At 49.5% G+C, this 23,941-nt stretch overlaps 1 protein-coding gene and 1 long non-coding RNA gene across 6 annotated transcripts in view; one reads left to right on the top strand and one right to left on the bottom strand.

Annotated features, from left to right (window-relative positions):
- Positions 1-1,755: 1,755 nt before the first annotated feature.
- Positions 1,756-23,941, bottom strand: part of DAP3 (death associated protein 3) — a 34,520-nt gene continuing 12,334 nt past the window's right edge. For 2 of the 5 annotated variants that reach the window (XM_086693041.1, XM_086693043.1), the window contains exons 2-13: positions 18,346-18,399; positions 15,039-15,161; positions 12,833-12,934; positions 10,705-10,813; positions 10,298-10,390; positions 9,196-9,326; positions 7,931-8,011; positions 7,680-7,838; positions 7,130-7,189; positions 6,243-6,332; positions 3,947-4,064; positions 2,866-3,197 (exon numbers count right to left, since the gene is read on the bottom strand). In XM_086693041.1, coding sequence (XP_086549167.1) covers positions 3,112-3,197; positions 3,947-4,064; positions 6,243-6,332; positions 7,130-7,189; positions 7,680-7,838; positions 7,931-8,011; positions 9,196-9,326; positions 10,298-10,390; positions 10,705-10,813; positions 12,833-12,934; positions 15,039-15,161; positions 18,346-18,387 — 1,194 coding nt within the window. In that variant the 5' untranslated portion in view covers positions 18,388-18,399 and the 3' untranslated portion in view covers positions 2,866-3,111. Of the gene's footprint in view, positions 2,608-2,865; positions 3,198-3,946; positions 4,065-6,242; positions 6,333-7,129; positions 7,190-7,679; positions 7,839-7,930; positions 8,012-9,195; positions 9,327-10,297; positions 10,391-10,704; positions 10,814-12,832; positions 12,935-15,038; positions 15,162-18,345; positions 18,400-18,519; positions 18,661-23,941 lie in introns of those variants that run through there. The other 3 variants (XM_086693039.1, XM_086693042.1, XM_086693040.1) reach the window with 3 other exon arrangements.
- On the top strand, positions 10,808-19,022 carry LOC147572194 (uncharacterized). Its single transcript, XR_015245736.1, has 2 exons — positions 10,808-11,378; positions 18,099-19,022. It is a non-coding gene; the product is annotated as an uncharacterized LOC147572194 (long non-coding RNA).

Raw genomic sequence — 23,941 nt, 5'->3', positions numbered from 1 at the left:
GCGCCCCACTTTTCAGTGTTTTATAGTTTACTTCTTACACTTAGCCCCATGATACATTTTGAGTGTGTAAATCTGTGGTCCAAATCCATGATTTTGCTTGTCCATAACCAGCTATCCCAGCACAATCTTTTGGGGATTTTCCTCAATATATTGCCTTCACATCTTTGTTGAAAATCAGTTGACTGTAAACACGAGACTTCTGTCTGGACTCAGTGTTGTCTGTGGTTGTACCAGGACCGCGCTGTCATGTTACCGTAGCTTTAGATTATGTTTTGAAAAAAGGAAGAGTAACTCTGCCCAGTTTGCTTATTTAAAAAATCATTTTGACTACTCCAGGTTTTTTTTTTTTCTGTATGAACTTTAGGGTCAGTTGCCAATTTTTGCAAAAGAGCCTGCTGAAATTTTAGTACTGATTGCACTTATCGGCCAGTCTGGGGAGAATTAACATCTTAACCCCATTGAGTTTTCCAACCTGTGAACACAGACCGTCTTTCCAGTTTAGATCCTCTTTAATTTCCCTCGGTAATAATTTATAGTTTTTGGTGTATAATTTTGCAGTTCCTCTGTTAAAATTGCCAATACTTTGTATTCCTGCTCTTTGAATTTACTTTCTTAATTGCAGTTTTATTTCATTGCTATAACAGAGACATAGAATTGGTTTTTGTGTATTCATCTTGTATTGTGGCCTTGCTGAACTTATATTTAGATGTTTTGAGCCTAAGATTTTCTCTCTACAGGGCTGTCATCTGAAAATTAAGACAGTCTTACTTCTTACTTTCGAATCTGGACTCAATGCAATTGAGTGATTAAGAGAAGCCCTAAGAGACTACGCGGCAGGCTTAGCAAGGAGCCAGTAGAAATCGGGGCATGAGGATTGAGTCTGTAGTAGAAGGATCTTAAGAAAAAGAGGACTGGACGGGGTAGATTATGATAGAGGATTTGGAAAAAAATTGAGTCTACATTTAGCAAATGACAGAAGGAACGATGGTAACTCTTCAGTAGGACCTGTGGTGGGACAGCCATACAACTTATTGTTCCACGTTCGTCAATGAAGATGAGGCCTATCGATGATGGGTTTAGCCACCCAGACATGGAAGCCGGGTTCCCAGCCTCATTTGCAGCTAAGGCTCGGGTCTGCCAGTGGGGTGCAGACGCCCCCTGGGAGGAGAGGAGCTGCGGCCATCTCTGGGTTGCTGCTCTCAGTGGCAGAGGCCGGGGGCTGGGGGTTTACAGCAGCGTGGGGCTCTGGACATTGGATGTGTGAGTTCAAGCCCCACGCTGGGTGTAGAGTTTACTAAGAATAAAATCTTTAGGGGCGCCTGGGTGGCTCAGTCGGTTAAACGTCCAGCTTCAGCTCAGGTCATGATCTTGCGCTTCGTGGGTTTGAGTCCCATGTTGGGCTCTGTGCTGACAACGCAGAACCTGTCTGGGATTTTCTCTCTCGATGAACTTAAAAAAAAAAAAAAAAAAAAAGGCTTTAAAAAAAAGCCTATTTTTTTTTTTAAAGTTTATTTGTTTGAGGGGAGGGGCAGAGACAGAGAACCCCAAGCAAGCTCCGTGTTGTCAGCACAGAGCCCAAACGCGGGGCTTGAACCCACTAACCGTGAGATTGTGACCTGAGCCGAAATCAAAGTCGGACTTTTAACCGAATGAGCCACCCAGGTGCCCCAAAAGCCTATTTTTTGTGGAGAGTTTTAGGTCTAGGATTTGGTAACAGAAGTTGCTTCTAGAAAAGGGGAACGAGAGGAAGGAGGCTGGTTTCCATGAGATCTATTTTTGTGGCTTGAACTGTAATGCCCACAGGGCAACAAGAGGAACAGGTGGACTGAGGCCCCTGGGTGACCCGGGCCGCAGCACAGCTCACTAGGGCCTCGGAAGCATTGGGAGAGAGGAGGCAGGGGTGGGGGTGGAGAGCAGGCCGGCACAAAGGACGAGAGGGGCTGGAGCGGGAAGCGATGGAGCGGATGGAGAGGCCGAGGGCTTTGAGCTCAGGGTAAGATAAACCTGGCCGTGACCGTCCCCAGTGGGGGGGGGGGGGGGGTGTCAGTCAGGGTTCAGAGGGCAGAACCACACTAAAGGGGTTTGTCACAGGGCTTAGAGCCTTCCAGTGGTGGCGGCTGACCCCGCAGGCTTGTAGGGCACTCGCCTCGGAGTCTGGCTGCGCTGACCGAGGCTGGGTCGGGTGAGGCTCTGCTTCTGACGGAATCCTCGAGGAGGAGGGTCAGGCAGGGGAAGCCGGCTCTCCAGGGGAGACTGTCTCCCTCAAATCCAAGTCCCGAACGGTAGCAGCCTGCCATGTGTGAGGTCCCGTCCACATGCCGGGTGGTTCAGTCCTCACGGCCCCCTGACGGCGGGGCGTTCTTGCCCTCAGACCAGGTGAAGCAGAGGTCAGGGGACACTGGAGAAGCAGATCGGCTGCGAGGCCCTAAGACCGCCAGTAAGTGGCAGCCGGGACTCGAACTTCTGACACCACCGGTGTGGGCAGGGGCAGAGAATTCTGTGCCGAGGCTGATCTGAGTCACCGTTTCCTCCGGTCCCTTGAAGGTGGCTGCGTAGACAGAACCACTCTCCCTGCGCTCCCTCCTTACTCCACACCGTGTCCGGAACCTGCAGAAAGGGGCCTCGGTCAGGCTCCCGGGAACAGTGGTGGCAGCGTCAGTAGGAAGTGAGCAGTCGGTGTAGGTGCTTGTGGGGGAGGAGTTACGGTGTGAATCTCGGTCTCCTGAGCCACATCAAGTCTGGAAGATAGAACTCATGGAAATTTCTCTAGGATCTGGTCTCTCCAGACTCCTAACAAGCAGAATTCGGGGAAATTCAATTTGGCCAAAGGAAGGCTCTTCCCATCTTAAAAATCTAACGCAACACTTTAAGAAGGATCATTTATTTTTAAGGACAGATCCATAATTACTTACAATACGAAAACCACCCCTGATAAGCTCTCACGAGTTTCGGGAACAAGAGGACACCTTACTGCCACATGGTCACTTCACGGGGGAGCCGCTGCGGCACAGGGGCCTCTGTCCGTGGACCGTGTGGCCCCCCCCCCCCCCCACCTGACGGGGTCTGTGAAAGGAAACGTCCACTGTCGTCCACGCGCGTCGTGACCGTGGCTCAAAGGTGGGCGCACAGCCGCTCCAGCTGTCCAGGGTTTGCATTACTCAGGAACAGAAGCTCCTTTTTCCCTTCTTCTGTGTGAGCTAAGGTGGGGGGCGGGGAGCAGACACACACAGCTGGCAGTTCTCTCCTGCAGCACTGTTACCCCAAAAACTCCGTCGGCACCGGCCACGTGACACTCCCAAGGTCTCGCTTCCAGAGCCTTTCTCCCGGTAAGCGACCACCTTTTCTGTGTTTATTCCTCTGGCTCAGCATCTGCCTCCCTCTGAGCCAAGAACATCTGGCCTCTAGCACTTTGTCAAACCTGCTGACCCCCTTAGAAATCTCCCCAGCCGTGCCCCCCAGCCCGCCATGTGCGGGAGCTGCTCTACACCCTTCCCTCCTTCCCCGGATAACCCACCCCGTCTCTGCCAGTTCTCGACCACGACCACCTAGAGAGCGGTCAGCCTTTCGTCTCCCTGGACCCCCCGCACCCAGAGGGGAGGGCGAGACTGAAACAAACGGCTGAATGCTTGCGTGCGCACAGGGCAGGTAGAGCTGACAGCTACCCCCCCCGCCCCCCCGCCCTCCCCGGACGGCTGGCCTTGGCCTGGCCGCCTCTTTCCGTGAGCACCAGATTCTGGACCATGAGAATCTGGGGAGAGATGTCCTGTTTTTTTGTAAATTTAACTTCCCCTCCCCCACCCCTCTCCACACCCTGCAGCCAGCCAGAGAGGAGTCAGGATAAAGGGAAAAAGGGAAATACAAGTTGCAGGCTGCTGCCGAGGGAAGAAGAGGTCATGGCTCTGACTCAGTGGGACTCTGAACATAAAACCCCGAAAAATTAACCTACCTTTCTCATGTTGAAGCCAACTGTTCTCCAGATAATACTGAATACAACTTTCAAACTCCTTCGGGCTGTAGTTGGAAACCAGGATGGGAATAAAGGGATCCAAGGCATCAAATCCCTCCTGGAGAAGGAAAAGGATGAAGACAGTGTCCGTTAAGTGACGAGCCGGAGGAGAGAGCAAACGCACTCGAACATGCGGACGGCAAGGTCTGTTTTTCTTCCGCCCTCTGCTCGCTCGCGGGCCTCACGGGCTCCACACAGCGCCCGGCCCCCCACGGCCACTGGGCCGTATGCACAAGACAGGAGTCTTCTGCGTGTGGGTTTACGTGGATATTCAACATGTGGATATACGTACATATTTAAAACATTTTTTTTACGGTTTTGACTCCAGCAGTCAACAACCATTTTGACTGTTCGTTAAGTTCAAAAATAGGAAACAAACTTGATAAGGATGCGGAAAAAGACCCAGTAGATGGAACGTGAACGGAAACAAGTAGGTCAAACTGGATTCCAGATTTCAGGCTGAACACGGGCAGAGGAGGGACACTCCCCCAGCTTCCGAACAGAGCCCTGGCCCGGGGGCCCCGCAGCCGGACACGGCAGCGCTGGGCAGACACTGGCCCCCAGTCTGCGGCTCTGTTCTCACAAAGTCCAGGGCGACTGGTCACGCAGCTTACTCTGCCACCTCGGACTGCGCTGACACGTCCACGGGATGCCAAGAGCAGCCTTCTTACTGCTGGAGGTGAGGGTTCCAGGTACGGGAAGGGGGAAGGGGACGCTGTGATGCGAGCCTGTATCCATGTGAACACATGGTTTTCTAACAAATGTTAGACAAGTATGGGTGTGTACAGACGGACAGATATGAGTATAGTACACACGTGTGTGTCTGTTTTCACACTTTCTAGCAGTGATGCCCCAGCAACTATGAGCACACCTGGCACTCACATCTTGGTACCTAAGATCCAGTTCGCTCTCAAGAGGTGGGGAATTTGGTTCCACCTCTTAAAGGGAGCATATTTTAAACACTTCTGTAGAGCAGGAGCCACACACGATGTTGGGCTTGAACCCACGACCCTGAGATCGAGTCGCACGCTCCACCACCTCAGCCAGCCAGGTGCCTCCCGGGCCATGGTTAGTAACCGTTCTCCTCGAACATGAATCAGGGCTGCCCGGAGGAATGGCTAGGACGGGGGCATAGAAAGGACGAGATGAGCGTGGAACCTATTTCTTGCCAAGAAGTAAATCAGGGCCTACAGACTGATGGGGGCATGTGCAGAGGGCACAGAAGCCACCCTGAAGGGGCTTTTACAGGCCAGATCTGGGACAAATGAAGCACCCAAATCAATAATGACAGTAAAGGTTTGAAGCTCATGAAAGAGGAGCCTGTATGTCCACCTGGAAAGAAAAGAGTGGGGAAGGAAAGTTCCTGCATGTGACAGAAAGCCAAGGGATCCGTGTAGAAGACACAAGAGAGCTAGAAAATACCATTTTGCAAATATCTCCACTGGACTCTGGGGAGAATCACAAGTGGATGCTCAAACCAGTAAGGGAAGGCTTGAGGAGTAACAGGTATTTACCTAGTTTCAAAGTAGGCGTCCATTTATTCGTACTTGTTACACAAGGAAAATAGTAACTTTACTGCCGAGAACCCAGATGGACAGCACCTTAGCCAAGTGTCCAACCTTCCCCCTGGAGTCACTGGGAGAACTGGGGCTCACAGGCGCCTCCCGATGCTGGATACCATAGAGACCCAGCCCTGCGGCTACCATTGCACATGATCAGGAGACAACACCAGCCAAGCCGTAAGATAACCCACGGTGGCCAGTACTCTTCAAACACACAGATCTAAATATTCAAAGACTGAAGCACTGTCCCCCCCCTTGAAGGAGACGACAGAGCAAGACCATCAAACGCACGATCCGGGACTTTCTGTCTCTGTGAAGGATGTGGGGTGACTGGTAAAGTTAGAAGTCCTACAGATTAGGTAACAGCGTTCTGTCGATGCCAGTTTCCTGATTTTGACAGTTGTGCTGTGTTTCTATATTTAGAATGTCTCTGATTTTAGGAAATACATGTTATTTAAGAGAACAGAGGCATCGTGTCTCAGGTTACTGTCACATAATTGAGGGGAAAAATGGAGAAGAAGAAAGCAAATATGGTAAAGTGTTAGCGTTCAGGAATCTGGGTGAAGTCATACATCAATATGGTTGTTCTCCAAGTCTGTAATTATGTCCAAAAAGAAAAAGCGATCTCTTTTGACAAAGTGACTAAGGGGAACCAGATTTTCTAAAGATTGGACCTTTCCCAGCAGCTCCTGAGGCAGATAGGCCTTCCGCGGCTTGAAGAGGGATCCAGTCTGGCTCAAAGTCAGCACGATGGTGCCTCCATGCTGAAAGAAAGGACAAAAAGCTGAATTAGAAAAAGGTGAAAAAGTGGGGCGCCTGCGTGGCTCAGCTGGTTAAGCGATGGACATCAGCTCAGGTCATGATCTCACTGTTCGTGGGTTGAGCCCAGGGTCGGGCTCTATGCTGACAGCTCCCAGCCTGGAGCCTGCTTCGGAATCTGTGTCTTTCTCTCTGTGTCTCTCAAATAAAGATGTTAAAAAATATTTTAAAAAAATGCAAAGAAGAAAAATGCATTTTATTTATTTATTTTTTTAGAAGTTTAATTAGAGAGGGTGAGCATGCATGGGGGTGGGGCAGAGAGACGGAGAGAGAGAATCCCAAGCAGGCTCCACACCCCTTGCTCAGCCCCACGTGGCGCTCTATCCCATGAACCGTGAGATCACGACCTGAGCTGAAATCAAGAGTCGGAGGCTTAACCAACTGAGCCACCCAGGCGCCCCAGAAAAGTGCATTTTAATCACCGGTCGATTTTTAGTACAGCTGAATGGCAACTAAGTAGGTTATCACTTCTGGTGTGGCGCTGATGGCAAACTGCTACGTGATCTTCAATTTATCAAAATCTTTTCCGAAGTTGCTAAGATATAAAACCACTCTGAACAGCTGCAGAGTCAAAGTATGCCAGGATTTAAGTACAGTGGCTTGTATCCAAGGCGAGCAGGAAGATAGGAAACCAAATATCCAGATTTTAAACTTCGGCACTGCTAGGGCAATTAAGGAAGATACAAGAACTTTCTGGGTGTAAAATCGGAGCCGAAAACTATCAGGCGTCGCACATACTCACCCAGTCGTTTTTCACCATTTTCCTCAGGTTGTGCACGAGTGCAAGCTCCTCGGGGGCCACCTGCCGGGTCAGTGGGAAGGGGGGGACGGGGCCGAGGTCAGTCCTTGGTCTGTGCGGGTGCCCGCCCGAGACAAGGACTACAAAATCCTGCACTGCTCTGTGACCACGGTGCCTGCGGCCATGTGCCCCACCCTGCCAGGTTTCTGATTAAAACCTGTCAGCAAGGGAGAGAGCGGCCTGGGCCCACACCACCGCCTCCCTCCATGTTTCTGCTCTTGGCTGCGGAAGCACGGTCTGACCGCTGCACACAGAAGCCATCGCTCAGCCCCACTGAGGAGACAGAAGAGAAGGAAAAAACTGACAAAACAGCTTCCGCTGTGCCGTGCCCTTCTAGACGCTCTCCCTTTTCAACGGACGGCGGACCCCTCTCCTAATTCCAGTACTCCTAAGGCGAGGCGACGTGCCACCTGGGCTACAAGGCCAAGTCCCGGCCTCCGCGTGCCAGTGCCGGAGTCAGAGTAACCAGAGGAGAGAAACCCAGTCTTCCTACCAGGCTTTTATCTTCTCTTTTCAGTGTGGTCTTTCCCCAGAGAGCGTTGACTCCATCCACTGCCACCAGGAGGCGAAACCCGCCCAAGGAACTCTGACCCTTGAGCTCTCTGAGAACAACCCCGACCGCGTCCGTGGCGTTCTTCACCCGCATGATGCCCTGCAGGGGAGAGAGGTGGGGCTGGCGGTCCCAGAAGAGGCCTCCCCTGCTGTGACAGAGGACGGGTGGCTGGCCGCTGTCTTGTTTCATACCTGTTCCACCACCTCTCCCAGAGGGCTGCCTTTCTCCGTGCTCTCTCGCTTATTCCAGACATATTTCTCTTGAACTTTGATCTAAAAGCAAACAAAAACCAAAAAAGGCCACTTAGCCTAAAGATGAACCCATCTGTATCTGAGAAGGGAGGAGGGTAAGGTTGTTTACAGTCGGGTTTAATCTATTTTTCTTTCCTTCTTTTTTTGAAAAGTAGGCTCGATGCCCAGCACAGGGCTTGAACTCAGGACCCTGAGATCAAGACCTGAGCTCAGATCAAGAGTTGGAGGCTTAACCGACCAAGCCACCCAGGCGTCCCTATATTTTAAGCCCTGTAAGAGACTTCAGTATGGAAGGGAATGCTTTCTAGCCCTTTTTTGCCTAAAGCTTAAAACCAAAACCCACAAGGGATTCTGACCAAAAAGGTCTGGGATGAGGCCTTGGTATCCACATTTATAACAAGCTCCGAAGAGACTCTGATTTATAACCAGAGTTGAAAACTCTTGGCCTAGAGATTGTACCCGAGAATCACTAGAGCAAAGAACCATTTTACCAATACATTTCTGGTTTCAAGAAAGACCTCATCTGGAGAAACTTATGTAGCTGAAAATGTGCTTTAGAGAATTTGAGGCTGTAGCTTTGGAAAAGTCAATGAATCCATCTGGACTGCAAGGGGACACCTCATGGCGCTTCTTTATTTCACACGGACGAGCAAGTTTCAGGTTGTGAGCTGCCAATAAAACATATGAAAGAAATACAGAATGGCATAGCGATCCCAGCTACAATGCTAGTTTTCCATAGTCTGGTGCTCAAGACACGAAGAAGATAAAGTCTATTGAAAGACTGTCCGGCACTGGGGCGCCTGGGTGGCTCAGTCGGTTAAGCATCCGACCTTGGCTTGGCTCACGATCTCACGGTTCAGGGGTTCGAGCCCCACTTTGGGCTCTGTGCTGGGAGCCTGGAGCCTGCTTTGGATTGTGTCTCCCTCTTTCCTTTCCTCTCTCCTACTTGCACTCTGTCTCTCTTTCTCTCTCAAAAATAAACAATAAAAAAAATTAGGGGTGCCTGGGTGGCTCAGTTGGTAAATGTCCAACTTCAGCTCAGGCCATAATCTCATGGCTCATGGGTTCGACCCCCACATAGGGCTGTGCTGACAGCTCAGAGCCTGGAGCCTGCTTTAGATTCTCTCTCTCAAATAAGTACACTGAAAAATAAAACAGAATAAAATAAAGACTGTCCAGCATCAAGCTTCTGGGAATCTGGTCACCTGACTCAAGAAACGCTCATTTGTAGTTTTGAAATTCTTCAGCCAGATGGAAGCTTCTGCAGGTTGGTCCAAACGCTGCTTGTTGTAGGTGGAGGGCAGAAGACTCCGGCAGCTCTTCACCCAGAGATGAGCTGGAAACAAACACACGTGGAAACAAAGCAGGCAGGAGCTGACTGTATTCAACTCAAAATCCTCTCTGCCTCTTTAAGTTATGGGAAATGGCTTTAGCTTCCCGTATACAGTTGACCATCTGTGTATGACTTCTGACCCCCGAAACTTAACTACTAATTGCCTACTGCTGACCAGAAGCCTTCCTGATAACACAGTGTCGATTAACAAACATTTTGGATGCCATATGTGTTACAAACTGTATTCTCACAGTGAAACAAGCTGGAGAAAAGAAAACGTGACTAAGAGAATCATAAGAGAAAGTACATCTACAAGACACTATTTACTCCAAGAAATCTGTGTGTAAGTGGACCAGCACAGTTTAAACCGTGTTGTTTAAGAACCCACTGCATATTTCTTGAAGTCTCCTTGCTTCAAAGGGTCACTTTTGGGCTGGCCCTTGTGAGATCAGACCTTCTGGTTACAGTCGGGACACGAGGCACACCACGTGGATGAAAGGTCACTGTAGCTTCCTGGCAGTTTTTAAACGTAGTTAGAAAACACGGGTGCTCACACAACACCAAATAAAACGTGGGGTGTATGCAAAGGAAGAGAGTTCTAAGACCCATGCTGACGACTCTGGAATGCTGATGAACAGCCCGTGTCAGAGTTCCCCCGGCTAATCAGAACTGCTCACTGAAGGCAACAGAGCCTGTGCTGACCTCGAAGGAGGGAGCTTACGGTCTTGGGCGCTACTTCAAAGTGAGGACTGCTGGGCCAGAATGCTCCGTTCTTACTTCAGAAGTTTCCAGGAAGCTTCCACTGAACCTCCTGGTGCTACACTGACCTCACCGTGCACCCCACTTGTGGCCACCATGAGGTCATGACCGAGCAGCTCACACTGGCCTGCATCGGGAGCAGAGGCCTCTTCGGAGCCCCCGTGGCCCCCGGGCCCCATCCGACCACCTCAACAGTGAGGAAAGGAAGTTCTTACCATCCGGAACGTGCAGGATCAGCCAGTCCTGCTTTGCACAGAAATGAATAACATGGCAAAGACTGAGGGTTTTTCCTGTCCCTTTCTCCCCATCTAAAGCACCTGTGGTTAAAGAAAATGTCATTGGAAGGACACTTCTGTCAACAAACAGCACTTTTTGAGAGAGAGAACACGAGCAGGGGAGAGGCAGAGAGAGGGAGACACAGAATCCGAAGCAGGCTCCAGGCTCCGAGCTGTCAGCACAGAGCCCGACGCGGGGCTCGAACTCACAAACCGCGAGATCGTGATCTGAGCTGAAGTTGGACACTTAACCGACTGAGCCACCCAGGTGCCCCCCAGATAGCACTTTTTGATTTCCTCTTTCCCCCCGTTGGCCCAAGACAGCTCGGGCAGGCCGGAAAGGATACAGAGAACATACCGCACAGCAGGGTGGGCAAAATTGGTGTTTTTCAGGTAATGCAGAAGCTCCAGGGCTGGCTTCCTTACCATCAGACAAGCTTCACTGAATGTTTTCACCTAATGGATGAAGAAGAGGAGGGGGCATGGGGTGTGGAACACACTGAGCCTGATGCAGCAGCCAGAGCATCCAAGTGCCTAGTTTTCATTTAGTCACTGAAGAGATGGCTGGTATTGAATTTGAAAATCTACCCATATAATTTAGTTAAATCTGAAACACACTGTCCCACACCAAGTAACACAACAGTCACCTTCTGATTATTTCTATTAATGAAGCAGATACTACATCATTAGTTGAAATCTACAAACCGTCTATAGATATCTTGTAACACAGCTGTGTATACCAGTTAGGATTAATAAAAGTATTAAAAGAATGTAAAATCCTTAACAAAGTGTCTGACACATGGTAAGTATTTAATGAACGTTTTATTTTTTTTTTAATGTTTCTATTTAAGAGCGAAAGAGCGGGCGTGCAAGTAGAGGGGCAGAGAGAGAGGGAGACACAGAATCCGAACCAGGCTCCAGGCTCCCAGCCGTCAGCACAGAGCCCGGATGTGGGGCTTGAATTCACGAACTATAAGATCATGACCTGAGCCGAAGTCAGACGCTAAACCGAGCCACCCAGGTGCTTCTAAATGTTAATTGTTTTAAATCTCTTTTTAGCTAATTCTTATTACTGGAACCATCTGGACATTTCTCTGGAAATATATACGTGACAGCTCCGGAGCAGGTGTGACCAGCTGCTGCCCCGCCCATGCTGGACACACCGGCACACAGACATGCCAGAGCACTGACACAGAAAGTTCCGTCCCTGCTTGTCTCTGGTCACCAGGAGTACTTCCGTGGAAAAATCTGGGAAGCACAGGTGTGCGTGACACCACTGTGCACATAAAGTATTCAACAATGTCTGCTGACAAGAACAAATATCTAACAAGAACTACTCACAAGTGTATCAGATAAGGATTAAAATTGCGTTGGTGTTTTCTGAAGAAATCCTAACCACGCAATTGGACCGGAGAAGGACTTGACGGGCAAGTTCAAACTTAACGGAAAGCGAAACCTTCAAGAACACGATACAGACATTAAAACAGAAATGCCATATTAGGCAATATGACAGAACTAAAGTACACAAACAATGGTGAGGGGGTTGGCCTTCACATAAATGGCAATTATGGAAAGAACGCAGGAGTAATTCTCTGCAGAGCACTGGTGGTCACGCTGGTCTGGAAGCAACCGGAGACAGTTAGCGCTGGGCCCGCACGGCCCTCCAGCTAGAGGCCTCCTGGCAAAGGTCTTTAAACGGTTCAAGTGCCATTACAGACCACTTCTTCTGGCTGTGCCCTAGTTCCACATTTAAGAGTTTTGATGCCAAGGCTGTTTGTGGCCTAGAATGAGCTCCCTTACTAGTGTCTCGTCTCCTCTCTTGAAACAAAGCACACAGAGGGAAAGCCGTCCTCTGGCTCCCGAGCTAAAAATCACCTGCACCATCAAGCCTGCTTTTTCAGAAAGGAACGATTTCTGAGGCTGAAAGTAATTCAGCGGGATTAGTCCAAAGGACCAGTTACGCCAACAAACCACGCCTGCAGTTAATCATGAATTCTTTCAGTGTCTGCAAAGCAACCCAAAATTACATCTTCGGGTTGAAGTTACAACCACGAAACTACATTTTCTGAAAACCCAGGAGAATGAAGAACAATAATGCGTCTATTCCAAGTATCACTTCTGTTTGGCTCTACATCATGATTTTGTTTTCTAGAGCATGGTGGTCATTTTTGTGTTTTGCTAAGACAGATTTTAAATTTATTAGTTATTTGAATGCCGAAGTCTCTAGAAATCTGTTAGGTGGGTAACACGAAAGCAGTGCGACAGGTTTATCTAAGAACATTTTTGCCTGCCTCCCAATGATTAACCACAAATAAACGCTGACTTAAAATAACGAGAGTCACAGCACTATTCACAAAAGATAGTCAATAGCTGAATTCATCTGTTTTAGATTCAAATTCCATCTTTTATAGTTTTCTACCCATTTAATCCCACCCTCCGCCACCGGCAGCTCCCTCCCCCTCCCCTCCTGAGCACCTGCATGGAAAAGCGAGGAGGCAGGCTGTGGGGGAACAGGGTCCTCATGTCCTGGAGGGGGATGTTGTAGTGGAGACCTTCATGCTGCTCCCCATGCCTGGCCTGCGGAACAAAAACGCAGACAGGTGTGAACGGGGCCAGAGACAAAGTGACACTTAAATGGAAAGGGCCCACTAGACCACACTAGGGAAACTTCATCTCTCAGGGCTGGGAACGAGCTCTTTTCATTTCTTACTCTTTTTTTTGAATAAAAAAAAATCTTTTTCAGTTTCTGAAATAGAGATTTATTTTTGAGATACACTGAGCGGGAGCAGGGGAGGGGTAGAGAGAGGGAGACAGAATCCCAAACAGGCCTGCGCGCTGTCAGCGCAGGGCCTGATGTGGGGCTTGAACGCATGAACTGCGAGATCATACCCTGAGCTGAAATCAAGAGTTGGACACTTAGCTGACTGAGCCACCCGGAAGCCTCTAAAATTGTTTTTAGTGTTTGAGAGAGAGAGACAGTGTGAGGAGGGGAGGGGCAGAGAGAGAGGGAGACACAGAATCCGAAGCACGCTCCGGGCTCCGAGCTGTCAGCACGGAGCCCGACGCGGGGCTCAAACTCAACGAACCGTGAGATCATGACCTGGGCCAGTGGACGCTTAACCGACTGAGCCCCCCATGCACCCCACTGTCTTTCATCTCTTAGCTTAGACAAAAAGTGCTGGCTGGCTGTTGTCCTCAAATCCACAGCGTGTATATAAAGCTGCTCTTGGCCTAAATGACGAAGCCAGTTGCTCAGCAACGTACACCCTACATGTGGAGGTAAGAGACAATTCTTGCCATCTGGATTCTTCCGTGCTGGGTATGGAGATGTTCCAGTCACGTGACAAGATCATCTGCATACCGCTGTTTCCATAGAAACCCCAGAGGAATTGGAGATAAAGGGACTACAGTTACAGGGAGAGCTCAAAAACACTTCAGTGACTTCATTCACTTATTCAGTTTATTTTCTGCTTTTGAAAGTAGGTGAATGCTAGAGACATAAAACACCCTACTGAGACGGTGTCTCGGGTGATGAGTTCACCCCACCCCGTCCACGTGCGCAGCGTGTGTTAAGGTGGGGAGACTCCGGGGGCGCCTGGGTGGCGCAGTCGGTTAAGCGTCCGACTTCAGCCAGGTCACGATCTCGCGGTCCGTGAGTTCGAGCCCCGCGTCAGGCTCTGGGCTGATGGCTCGGAGCCTGGAGCCTGTTTCCGATTCTGTGTCTCCCTCTCTCTCTGCCCCTCCCCCGTTCATGCTCTGTCTCTCTCTGTCCCAAAAATAAATAAACACTGAAAAAAAAAAAAAATTAAAAAAAAAAAAAAAAGGTGGGGAGACTCCGGGGGCAGGCCAGGTACAAAAAAGGAGAAGAAAAGCTATTGGTTCCCTTCACATGTAAGCACAGAGCACACGACTAATGGCATTTATGAGAGGCCACCGTAACGCCGGGGAAGGGGACAAATCAGCATCCGGCCTGAGGGGGCCTGTGCCAGAAAATGCAACCCTGGGTACTGCTGGGTACAAACACACTGTGTTCTTCTCAGCGCATCAAGTTAGTGCTCCCTCCAGACACCAGGAAGTCCACTCAGGAAGGTGGAAAATAGCACCAGACAGACTAATGGGAAAACTGGGTTCTGTACGTGCCCTACTATGTGGTCTTGGGCAAGCAAGTTGATTTCTTTAGGACTCTCCATACCGGGGTCGGTAAACTATGGCTGCGTACCCATTTTTGTGAATAAAGTTTTACTGGCACACAGCCACACCCACTCGTCTATGGCACACCTAAGCAGTTGTGACCGAGACCATTTTGGCTCATAAGCCTGAAATACTAACTTGTCCGTAAGGCCACGTCTGCCGACCCACCGCACAGCAAGATCGACAACTACCGGCTTAAGTATTCACACAGTACGTGTACTGCGTACCCGCCTTATGCCGGCAAAATCCTGGGCAGAGCAGGCCTCTGTGGCAGGGATTAAGCCAGAACAGGCGTGGACTGGCCCAGCCGAGTGTTAGGTTACCAGAGCCTGGGACGGGGAAGAGGCGCTCTGGGCCGCGCAACGCGCTCTTGAGTGACCGCATGAAGACCTGCCTGGTCTCTCCCGCTTTCGGTTTTCCCGATACACAGAACGATAGAGACACAAATTGCAAGACTTGAAGAAAATCCACATACGCGCCAGCAACTCACCGGGTCCTTCTCACTGGTGCGGGAAACTGCTCTGGGACTATCATCTGGGGCCTGGTTGTCCAGGGGAGCGGCAAGGCTTTGGGGGGCCTGGGACCCCGCGTGCAAAAGTCGTCCAGGGTCCAACTAGAAAAGAAACCGTTTCCATGTTGTGAAGTTAATGCCTGCTACAAAACTGAGGTTTCGAGCCACGTCCGCAACAGGGAAACTGTGATACACGTTTTAGTTTTACGTCAAAAGAACGCTTATTTTCATAATTCTCGAAGTCCAAGCCCGTTACTCATACTCGGACTCTGTTGAGGCTCATGTTGTGGGGACAGGGCCCTGTCGCACCCGGAAGCGGACAAATCTGGAGACCGTTCAGGAGCACAGCACGGCCAAGGCCGGCCGGGGGCAGGGTGCCCTCGTCCACGGCCACGCCCGGACCGCCCCCTTCTCATTCACCCAGTAATTGGCGTTGCCTCTGTTATTGACGGGGTTAGCGCAGCGTTCCTGGGCGAGGGGTATTATCCCACTCTCCGCAGCAGTTCTCTCGCCAGCCGTGCCCCGGAACCATCTCTGGTTAAGGATGTATGATGAGGAATGAAGGAGTCCGCTCTGCGGGCAACTTCGCACACGGCTCACGGACACCCCCGAACTGAGGAGAGGTCAGGCTGGGGGGGTGATATTCCAGAGACAGATCTGAGCAAATGCTGACTGGAGAACCCTCCCCAAAACTGAGCTTAAGGGTAACAGGCCTTGGTAGGAATGAAAAGATTCACTGTAGGGCTGGAAAATGGAGTTTACGCAGCAAGAGACTAGAAGGGTAGGCTGAAGTCCCCCCCCCCCCCCCCCACGGTGGCCGTGATCAGCACGCAGACGCTTTGAGTCTTAATTCGACATGGGCAGGGCACCAGCCATGCTTTCTGATTAGCTGCAGGTTAAACATTTTCGTTGGGAGGACAGATCTTTGGGACTACAAAAGACAAAGAGGCAATTTAGAGGCAAAAATACCAGCTAGAAAGCTGTCGGGGAACCCAAATGAGTACACTTTTGTGAGGTGGCACAAAATGATCGTTTCAGCCTTAAACTCAGCGGGCCGAGATGGCGCCTTCACCCCACGCGACCGCTTCCCACACGGCACTTGCCTGCAAACCATCTTGGAGACGCAGCGGTGGCAAGAGCCAAACAAAACACGTAACGACACACACAGCATCGTGTGGTGTTAAGCCAATGAGAATTCAGGGTCGGCTACATCAGCACAGCAACCTGAATAATACGCCCTGGTATTGGTACTACTCAGTTTTCTCAATTCTAACCGGAGACAAAGCACAAGGTCTCTAAGAGGAGCAAACAGAAAATTAAAGCTACTCAAGGGCCACAAGGTGGTGGTATTTCTACAAGAATCCTATGATTTTTTTTTTTTTTTTTTAGTTAACTGCTTTTTGCAGCAAATTAAAACCTAGCAAAATGGATTCCTTACTCCTTACAATGTTATACACGGCACCGCCCAAACAGTGTCATGTTTGCAGGGAAAACAATCTCTGCATGTTCCAGAATGAACATCATGCGGTTCTGAGCAGAACAACATTTGGTTTTTGAGAGAGAGCACGCATGAGCAGGGTAGGGGGGCAGATGGAGAGAGAGAGAATCCCAAGCAGGCTCCATGCTCGGCCCGGAGCCTGACACGGGGCTCGATCCCACAGCCCTTGGGTCATGACTCCAGCAGAAATCAAGAGTCGGACGCTCAACCGACTGAGCCACACAGACGCCCCTGATCAAGGTTACTTTAAATCAACCTACATAAAGCGCAGAATTCTACTCACTGACTTCTCACTGCAGTCTAGCCTCAGGTCTTTCTTGTCCGCCACTGAGGAAGAACAAATTTTACCCTTTAATGTGATTAGCTGAGGCCACAATCCATCCCTCTGAGCCTTGGTTTTGTGTTTTTCATTTTATTTTCTAACGATGGGTTATTTTACCTGCACACATTTCATCACGAACCCCTGGGAAAAGGAGTCCTACGGAAAGAAGGGCTCCCCTTGGGACCATCTACGCTGTAATTAAAAGGGCGGATGGAAGTGTGGAGCCCTCCTGGCCTGGCTCGCACCCGTCAGCACTCGGGTCCGGGGGCTCCCTGGGGGCCCCGTTGATCCCGCCCGGGTGTCCCAGCACCGCCCCGCAGCCTCCGTTTATTCGTGACTCCGCCACTGGGCCCTGAGCTCCCGGAGAGCACGGGCCATGACCTGCGGCGCGGCACGCTTGAGGCCATGGGCTTTGCAGCTGACGGACCAGGGATCTGGTCTGGGCTCCACAGCTTCACACAGTGTCACCTGAAGCAACTCACTTAGCCTTTCTAACCCTCAATTTCTGCATCTGTGAAGCAACAACATTCTCTCCGTCCCGCGCCGGCCATGAAGATCGCAAGAAATAAAGCACTTAGCACAGTGCCCGGCACAGGACAAATGCCCAACACGGCATTAACCATCGATGGTGAAATGAGTCCCCTTAGAGTCCTGTGCACTTGCCCCATGGCAGGTACTGAGAAAATATGTGCTCAATAAATGAAAGAATGGAGGAAAGTGACATAATGGTCTTTTTAATATATATGATTCATGGATTTATGGTTTATGGTTTATTCAACAATCAGATGCTGGAAGTCTAAATAAGCAACTTATTTATTTTTGTTATAAGTGACTCCATCTTGGGCCCTTTTAAAAATATATTTATTTTGAGAGAAAGAATGGGAGTGGGGGAGAGGTGGAAGAGGAGTGGGAGAGGGAGAGAGGGGAGGAGGGGGGAAGAGAAAGCGGGGGGAGAGAGATGGAGGGAGGGAGGGAGGGAGAATCTCAAGCAGGCTCCACACCCAGTACAGAGCCTGACATGGGGCTCAATCTCATGAATGGGGAGATCATGACCTGAACCGAAATCAAGAGTCAGATGCTCAACCAAATGAGCCACCCAGGCGCCCAGCAACTTGTTTTTCATAATCATTAATCCAGGTAGACAATAATAAAAGTTAATAAAGAACCGCAACCAAGCTTATTTATCTGTATTTTTTTAATATTAATTCTCCAACCACAGGGTGAATTCTGGAACACCGCCGTTCTGCTGAGACCGGTTACCTGCGGATTGGCAGGGCGGCCTGCAGCGAAGCGCGTGGCAGAGGAAAGGAATTGTGGCTGCTCTCCGAGCGTCAGCTTGGACACCGAAGCGCTGGCCGGCCGAAGCTCTCCAGAGGACTTCGTACTGGACACAACGAACCCGTCTCGAAATGAGAAACCCACCCATAGACAGTCTGCACAGAGCTTGCGGCTCAGTCAGGACTCACCCGCCGGGCCCCGGAGACGAGCCTTGACGTCCTGGTCAGCATCACCGCTGCGATCTGAAACACAGTGGAAAGGGAAGAGTCACCTGGGTGATGGATCCGTACCTAGAATATGTACAGAAAGGGCAGAAGACACAGAAGACTTTTCAAAGGAAAACAAATGGCTACTAAACTCACGGAAAGATTTTCATCCTCATTACAAGTCGGGGAAATGTAAAGTAAAACCAGCACAGAGAGCTGCCATTCAGTCAGCATGCTGGGAAAAAGGAGGACAAGAGTGAGTGTCACAGAGGCTGTGAAGCCCTGGGGACACACCATCACCGGGAGCACAGATACAATTATCGTCGTTCATTCATTCATTGGGGAATATACATGTACGTGGTGACACTGGGAGACAGAGGAGGGGAAAGGATCAGCACATCGGGAATAATGCTGACTCCTGGGCGGAGGTAAAGGGCAGGACTGTGCAAAGCACAGAGAATGGGAATGATCCACTTCTAATCTGGATAATGGGGACAGGAGTTCTGTTTTACTATTTTTGTATCTTGTGTTTTTTTGTATTCAATTGTATGTTGAAAATATCTCAGAAAAATAACCCTAATCTCTTGGGAGCTGAAAGATGTTTAAAATACTTATATGCAACTCTTAATATAACGTAATTAAATCGAATCTCCAGGTAACACTTCGCTTCCTTTTGGCTAATAATTTTCACCATTCTTCCAGCCAAAATCTTTGAAGCCACAGCAGTGCTCCAATCATCCATCCGAGACGGAGCACCTGCTGTGTGTCAGGCCGGCCCTGTGAATAAGCTGACGGGGGGGGGGGGGGGGGGGGGGGGGGCTGGCTTCCCAGGAAAGAGACGAGTTTCAAGTCTACCATTTAATAAAGATGCCAATGCATTCTTTAATTCAGTCATTCAAAAAACATGTGATGTGCTGCCACACACCCACGCAGCGCATAATGCACTGTGACGAACCAGACGGGCACGGTCCCTACTGACTTGGGTCCCTTTTACCCGTGGCGTTCCAGGGCTCCTGGGCCCTGTCTGAAAACCAGAGGTCGATACGGCAGCAGTTCCCAAAAGGAGTTTGGGTGAATGCTCACTAGTCAGAAAATGCACCGATGCTCTTATGGCTGAGAAATCGGAGAAAAGCTGAACAGCTCTTAATTTCTTGAATAATTACAACACGTATTAGCATATTTCACATTTCAAGTCTTTGAGAAAAACTAGGTAAAGATATTTCATTTTAACCCAAATTCATTTGGTCCTCGAACATTAGTATTTTGTTGTTGCAAATTACTAGTATCACTGTCCTGGATGCTGGTGGAGTGAGGCTGTGACCAAGCACCCAGGCCTGAAGACGAAGTTCTGTTTACGCCACAGGCAGAGGGGAGGCACCCCCTGTTCCCTGCACCCTGTCTGTTCTGAACCCTGCCTCACCCGGCCCCACACCCCGCCCACCTGCTGCCGGCCAGGACCCCACAGAGAGGGGCGAAAGGGCAGGCCCCGGGCTGCTGTCCCCAGAGAGGCCTGCTCACCTGCTGGCCTCTGAGCAGCCGTCCAGGAACCTGGATGGCAGGAGAGTCCCCAGCATCCCCAGAAACGGTAAGAGTGGCTCACCATGTCTACAGTATTTATAGAAACAGCCCGCGTGGTTTAGGCTGGATACCTGCTTTCCTTCTGGGAGTCTGTTATTTCAGTAATGCTAAGAAAATAAGGGCTACATGACCCCAAGTTCCAGGCACTGTGAATCTAATCAGTGTCCCTGGCCGGCAACATCTCACGCCGTTGTCACACCTTGTTGCGGAGGTAACTGTGCCCTGTGCGATTCTACTGGGAAAGGACTCCGGGAGGCCGCGCCTGGTCTCCTCCACTTTGCCCGGCGTCCTTTCCCTTTGCGCATCCAGTGCTGTATCCTTTCGCCGCCATAGCTCGTAGCGGTAAGCACTGCTATGTGCCAACTCTGAAGTCCTCCTAGAGAATCGGAAACTGGGAGGGGTTTGGCAACTACGACCACCCAGCATCCATCGCCCCCTAACAACTGACCACCACCCGGTACCCAACACCACCCAGTGCCACCTCTGACCAGCTCAATTTTCTTAACCTCAACTCTCCTCGATCTTCCCCCAAACTACCTCAGCTGTCCGCCTCTCGCACCACCTTCCCCAACCCATGCCAATTCTAACCTTCCACAGCAGCTCATTCCCAGCCCTAAGCCCTCTGCTCAACCTCGACTTTCTCTACTCCAAAACCACTTAGGATCCCAACATGACTCCAACAATGTCTGGCCCACGCCACCTGCCTCCCCAATCTTCCCAATGTGTCCCGGTACAACCACCAATAAGGGACAGCTGTGGGTTGCAGCTTTGGAGGGGGGCTGGGTCCCGGAGAGAAAGGAGCAGATGACATGGTCCGGAGGTCAATTCTTCCCCTACGTGTGCCTATGGTCATTGGGGCCATTAGTCTGACCATGATTTAGACAGTACGGGAAATGCTGGTCAGGAAAATGTGACCAGCTCTCTATACCAGGACACTGTCATCTTGTATCCATATTACAACAATTGGTCTACCAGCTTCTAGCCATGAACTTCTCCAATCCATTTTTTCCACTGAAGTCTTCTTTAAAATCCTTCAGTGTTTCCCCACTGCTTTTTTTTTTAAGTTTGTTTGTTTATTTATTGAGAGAGAGAGAGAGAGAGAGAGAGAGAAAATATCCCAAGCAGGTTCTGCACTAAGCCTGACTCGGGGCTCAATCTCATGACTGTGAGATCATGACCTTTGCTGAAATCAGGAGTCAGGTGCTTAACTGACTGAGCTACCCAGGTGCCCCTTCCCACTGCTTTTAAAAGTAAGGCTATGTACACGTATATACACACACACACACACACACACACACACACACACACACGACTTAGGTAAGAATAACAGAAGTTGCCTTAAAAAGGGGGGATGGGGAATCTCAAAAGTTTGATCTCAAAGCAAACAACGTGGACTAAACCACATTTTCCAGCTTTTTAAATACCTGTTTGCAGCAAAACTCTTTATCAACGGGCCAAATGAATGCAGAAGGGAGGAATATTTGCTCATTCTACTTTTCAGGTTATACACAAATCAGGGCGTTGCAAGATAAAAGCTCAGAGCCACTCGTACTGTGAAAAACTTGAGTACTGATTTCTCCTTTCAGTTTTTTTTCATGTCTTTTGCATGAGCACAAATTAAACACATTGCTTACGACTGGAAATACGTAAGGGGCAGATTTCCTATTAAAACCGACTGATTGTACAGATGTAAAGAATTATGGGGCTAGATGGTCGTGATGGCCCACAAACATGTGAGTGTATTTGAGATCACAGAACTGTGCACTGAAAAATGATGGTAAATCTGGGGTTGCCTGGGTGGCTCAGTTGGTTAAGCATCCGACTCGATATTGGCTCAGGTCATGATCTCCCGGTTTGTGGGTTTGAGGCCTGCGTTGGGCTCCGTGCTGGCAGCATGGAGCCTGCTTAGGATTCTCTCTCTCCCTCCCCTGCTTGCGCTTGTTGCCTCTCAAAATACATAAATAAACTTAAATTTTTTTTAATACCTTTAAAAAATGGTGAATTTTATGTTGTGTATTTTACCACACACATGCACACAAAACAAATGACTGATGATAAAATCAAAGATAAATGGTAATTATCTCAAGCCTTCTAGAAGCAAAAATGAAGACAAAAGTCCTCAAAGTTATCACTGAACTAGAACTACGTCCCTAGCATCGTTCAACTGCCGACATTCCCAGACCCCATGCACTGTCTACTTCTGCTCTTCCAACGTGGAAGTGTCCCCTCTCCAATCCTGTTCTCTGTTTTAATGTGACAACAAATCCCAGAGACAAAGAATTTCTTTACTCTTTAAGCCATCTCAGCTCCCAGGTGCACCTGGAAGGGACACTTCCTCACCACCCGTATGTAACGTTCTGAGGCAACTCTGCCGCCAGCATTAGAGCCCTCTTCCCCTCTCCAAGTCTTCTCACAGGGAGAGCTCAAATGCATAATGAGAAGGAAGTCAGAAAAGGCCTGTACCAAAGTCAGAAAGCTCCAGGCTCGGAGCTGTCAGCACAGAGCCCAACGCGGGGCTCAAACTCATGGACCGTGAGATCATGACCTGAGCCGAAGGCGGACGGACGCTCAACTGACTGAGCCACTCAGGCGCCCCTGACCTATCAGTTTTAGATTTTATAGTTTAAGATTAACTATTTAAAAAAATTCCATCACATCACTGTTTCGTTGAGAATGCAGTTACTTAAAATGACCAAAAACTTTAAAAATATTGTTCCTATCAAAATCCCAGCAACGGTTTTTATAGAAATTGTCAAGCTGGGGGCGCCTGGGTGGCGCAGTCGGTTAAGCGTCCGACTTCAGCCAGGTCACGATCTCGCGGTCCGTGAGTTCGAGCCCCGCGTCAGGCTCTGGGCTGATGGCTCAGAGCCTGGAGCCTGTTTCCGATTCTGTGTCTCCCTCTCTCTCTGCCCCTCCCCCGTTCATGCTCTGTCTCTCTCTGTCCCAAAAATAAATAAACGTTGAAAAAAAAAAATAAATTGAAATTGTCAAGCTGACCTCAAAATTCATATGGAAATGCAATGGACCCATAACAGCACAAATAGCTTTGCAAAAAAGGAACAAACTTGGAGGGTCCACGTTATCCTGACTTTAGAACTTACCACAAAGCCACAGTGAGCAAGACAGTGTGCTATTAGCATATGTCTGTAGACTACACGTGTCTGACCCACATGTAAGTCAACGGGATAGAGTGGGAGTTCAGAAAGAATCCCTTACAGCACAGCTGACTCCGAACACAGGTGCCAAGACAATTCAGTGGGAGGAAAGAAGAGTCTTTTCAACAAATGGTGCCGGGACCACCGGATATCCCATGTAAAATAATTAAATTGAACTGGGTATTTACCCGAAGAATACAAAAGCATTAATACGACAAGATCCGTGCACTGCCCATGTTTCCTGCAGCATTACTTGTAACAGCCAACTACAGAAGCAACAATAGAGTCCGACAATAGGCCGACGGGTAAAGATGTGCAGCGTGTGTGTGCGCGTGCGTGTGCACGTGTAATGGACTGTCAGTCAAAATAGGATGAGATCTTGTCATCTGCAACACGGATGGACCCTAAAGTGTATTATGCTAAGTGAAAGGAGAAAGACTGAAACATCATATGATTTCACTTCTATAAGGAATCTCAAAACCAAAAATGAATAAACAAAAAGCAGAAACAAACCTATAAGTAATAGAACTGATGTCTGCTGGGGGGTGGGGTGAAGGGATGGGCAAAATGAGTGAAGGGAAGCAGAGGTACAGGCTTCCAGTCATGGAATGAGTACATCACAGGACTAAAACGTACAGTGGGGGGAAGACAGTCCGTGATACTACTGGCTACGGTGACAGGCGACAGCTACCCTTGTGGAGAGCACAGCACAAACTTGCTGAATCATGATGTTGTACCCCTGAAACCAACGTAACATTGCATCAACCACACTTCAACTAAAAAAGATAATAAGCTGGAAAAAATCAGTAAGGCCAATGGGGCGCCTGGGTGGCTCAGTCGGTTGA

Source organism: Puma concolor, chromosome E4 (assembly GCF_028749965.1).
Source record: "Puma concolor isolate L17-30 chromosome E4, mPumCon1.1.hap2, whole genome shotgun sequence".
NCBI lineage: Eukaryota > Metazoa > Chordata > Mammalia > Carnivora > Felidae > Puma > Puma concolor.
The sequence above is the reverse complement of the archived record's forward strand: the minus strand, read 5'-3'. Positions and strand labels throughout refer to the sequence as shown.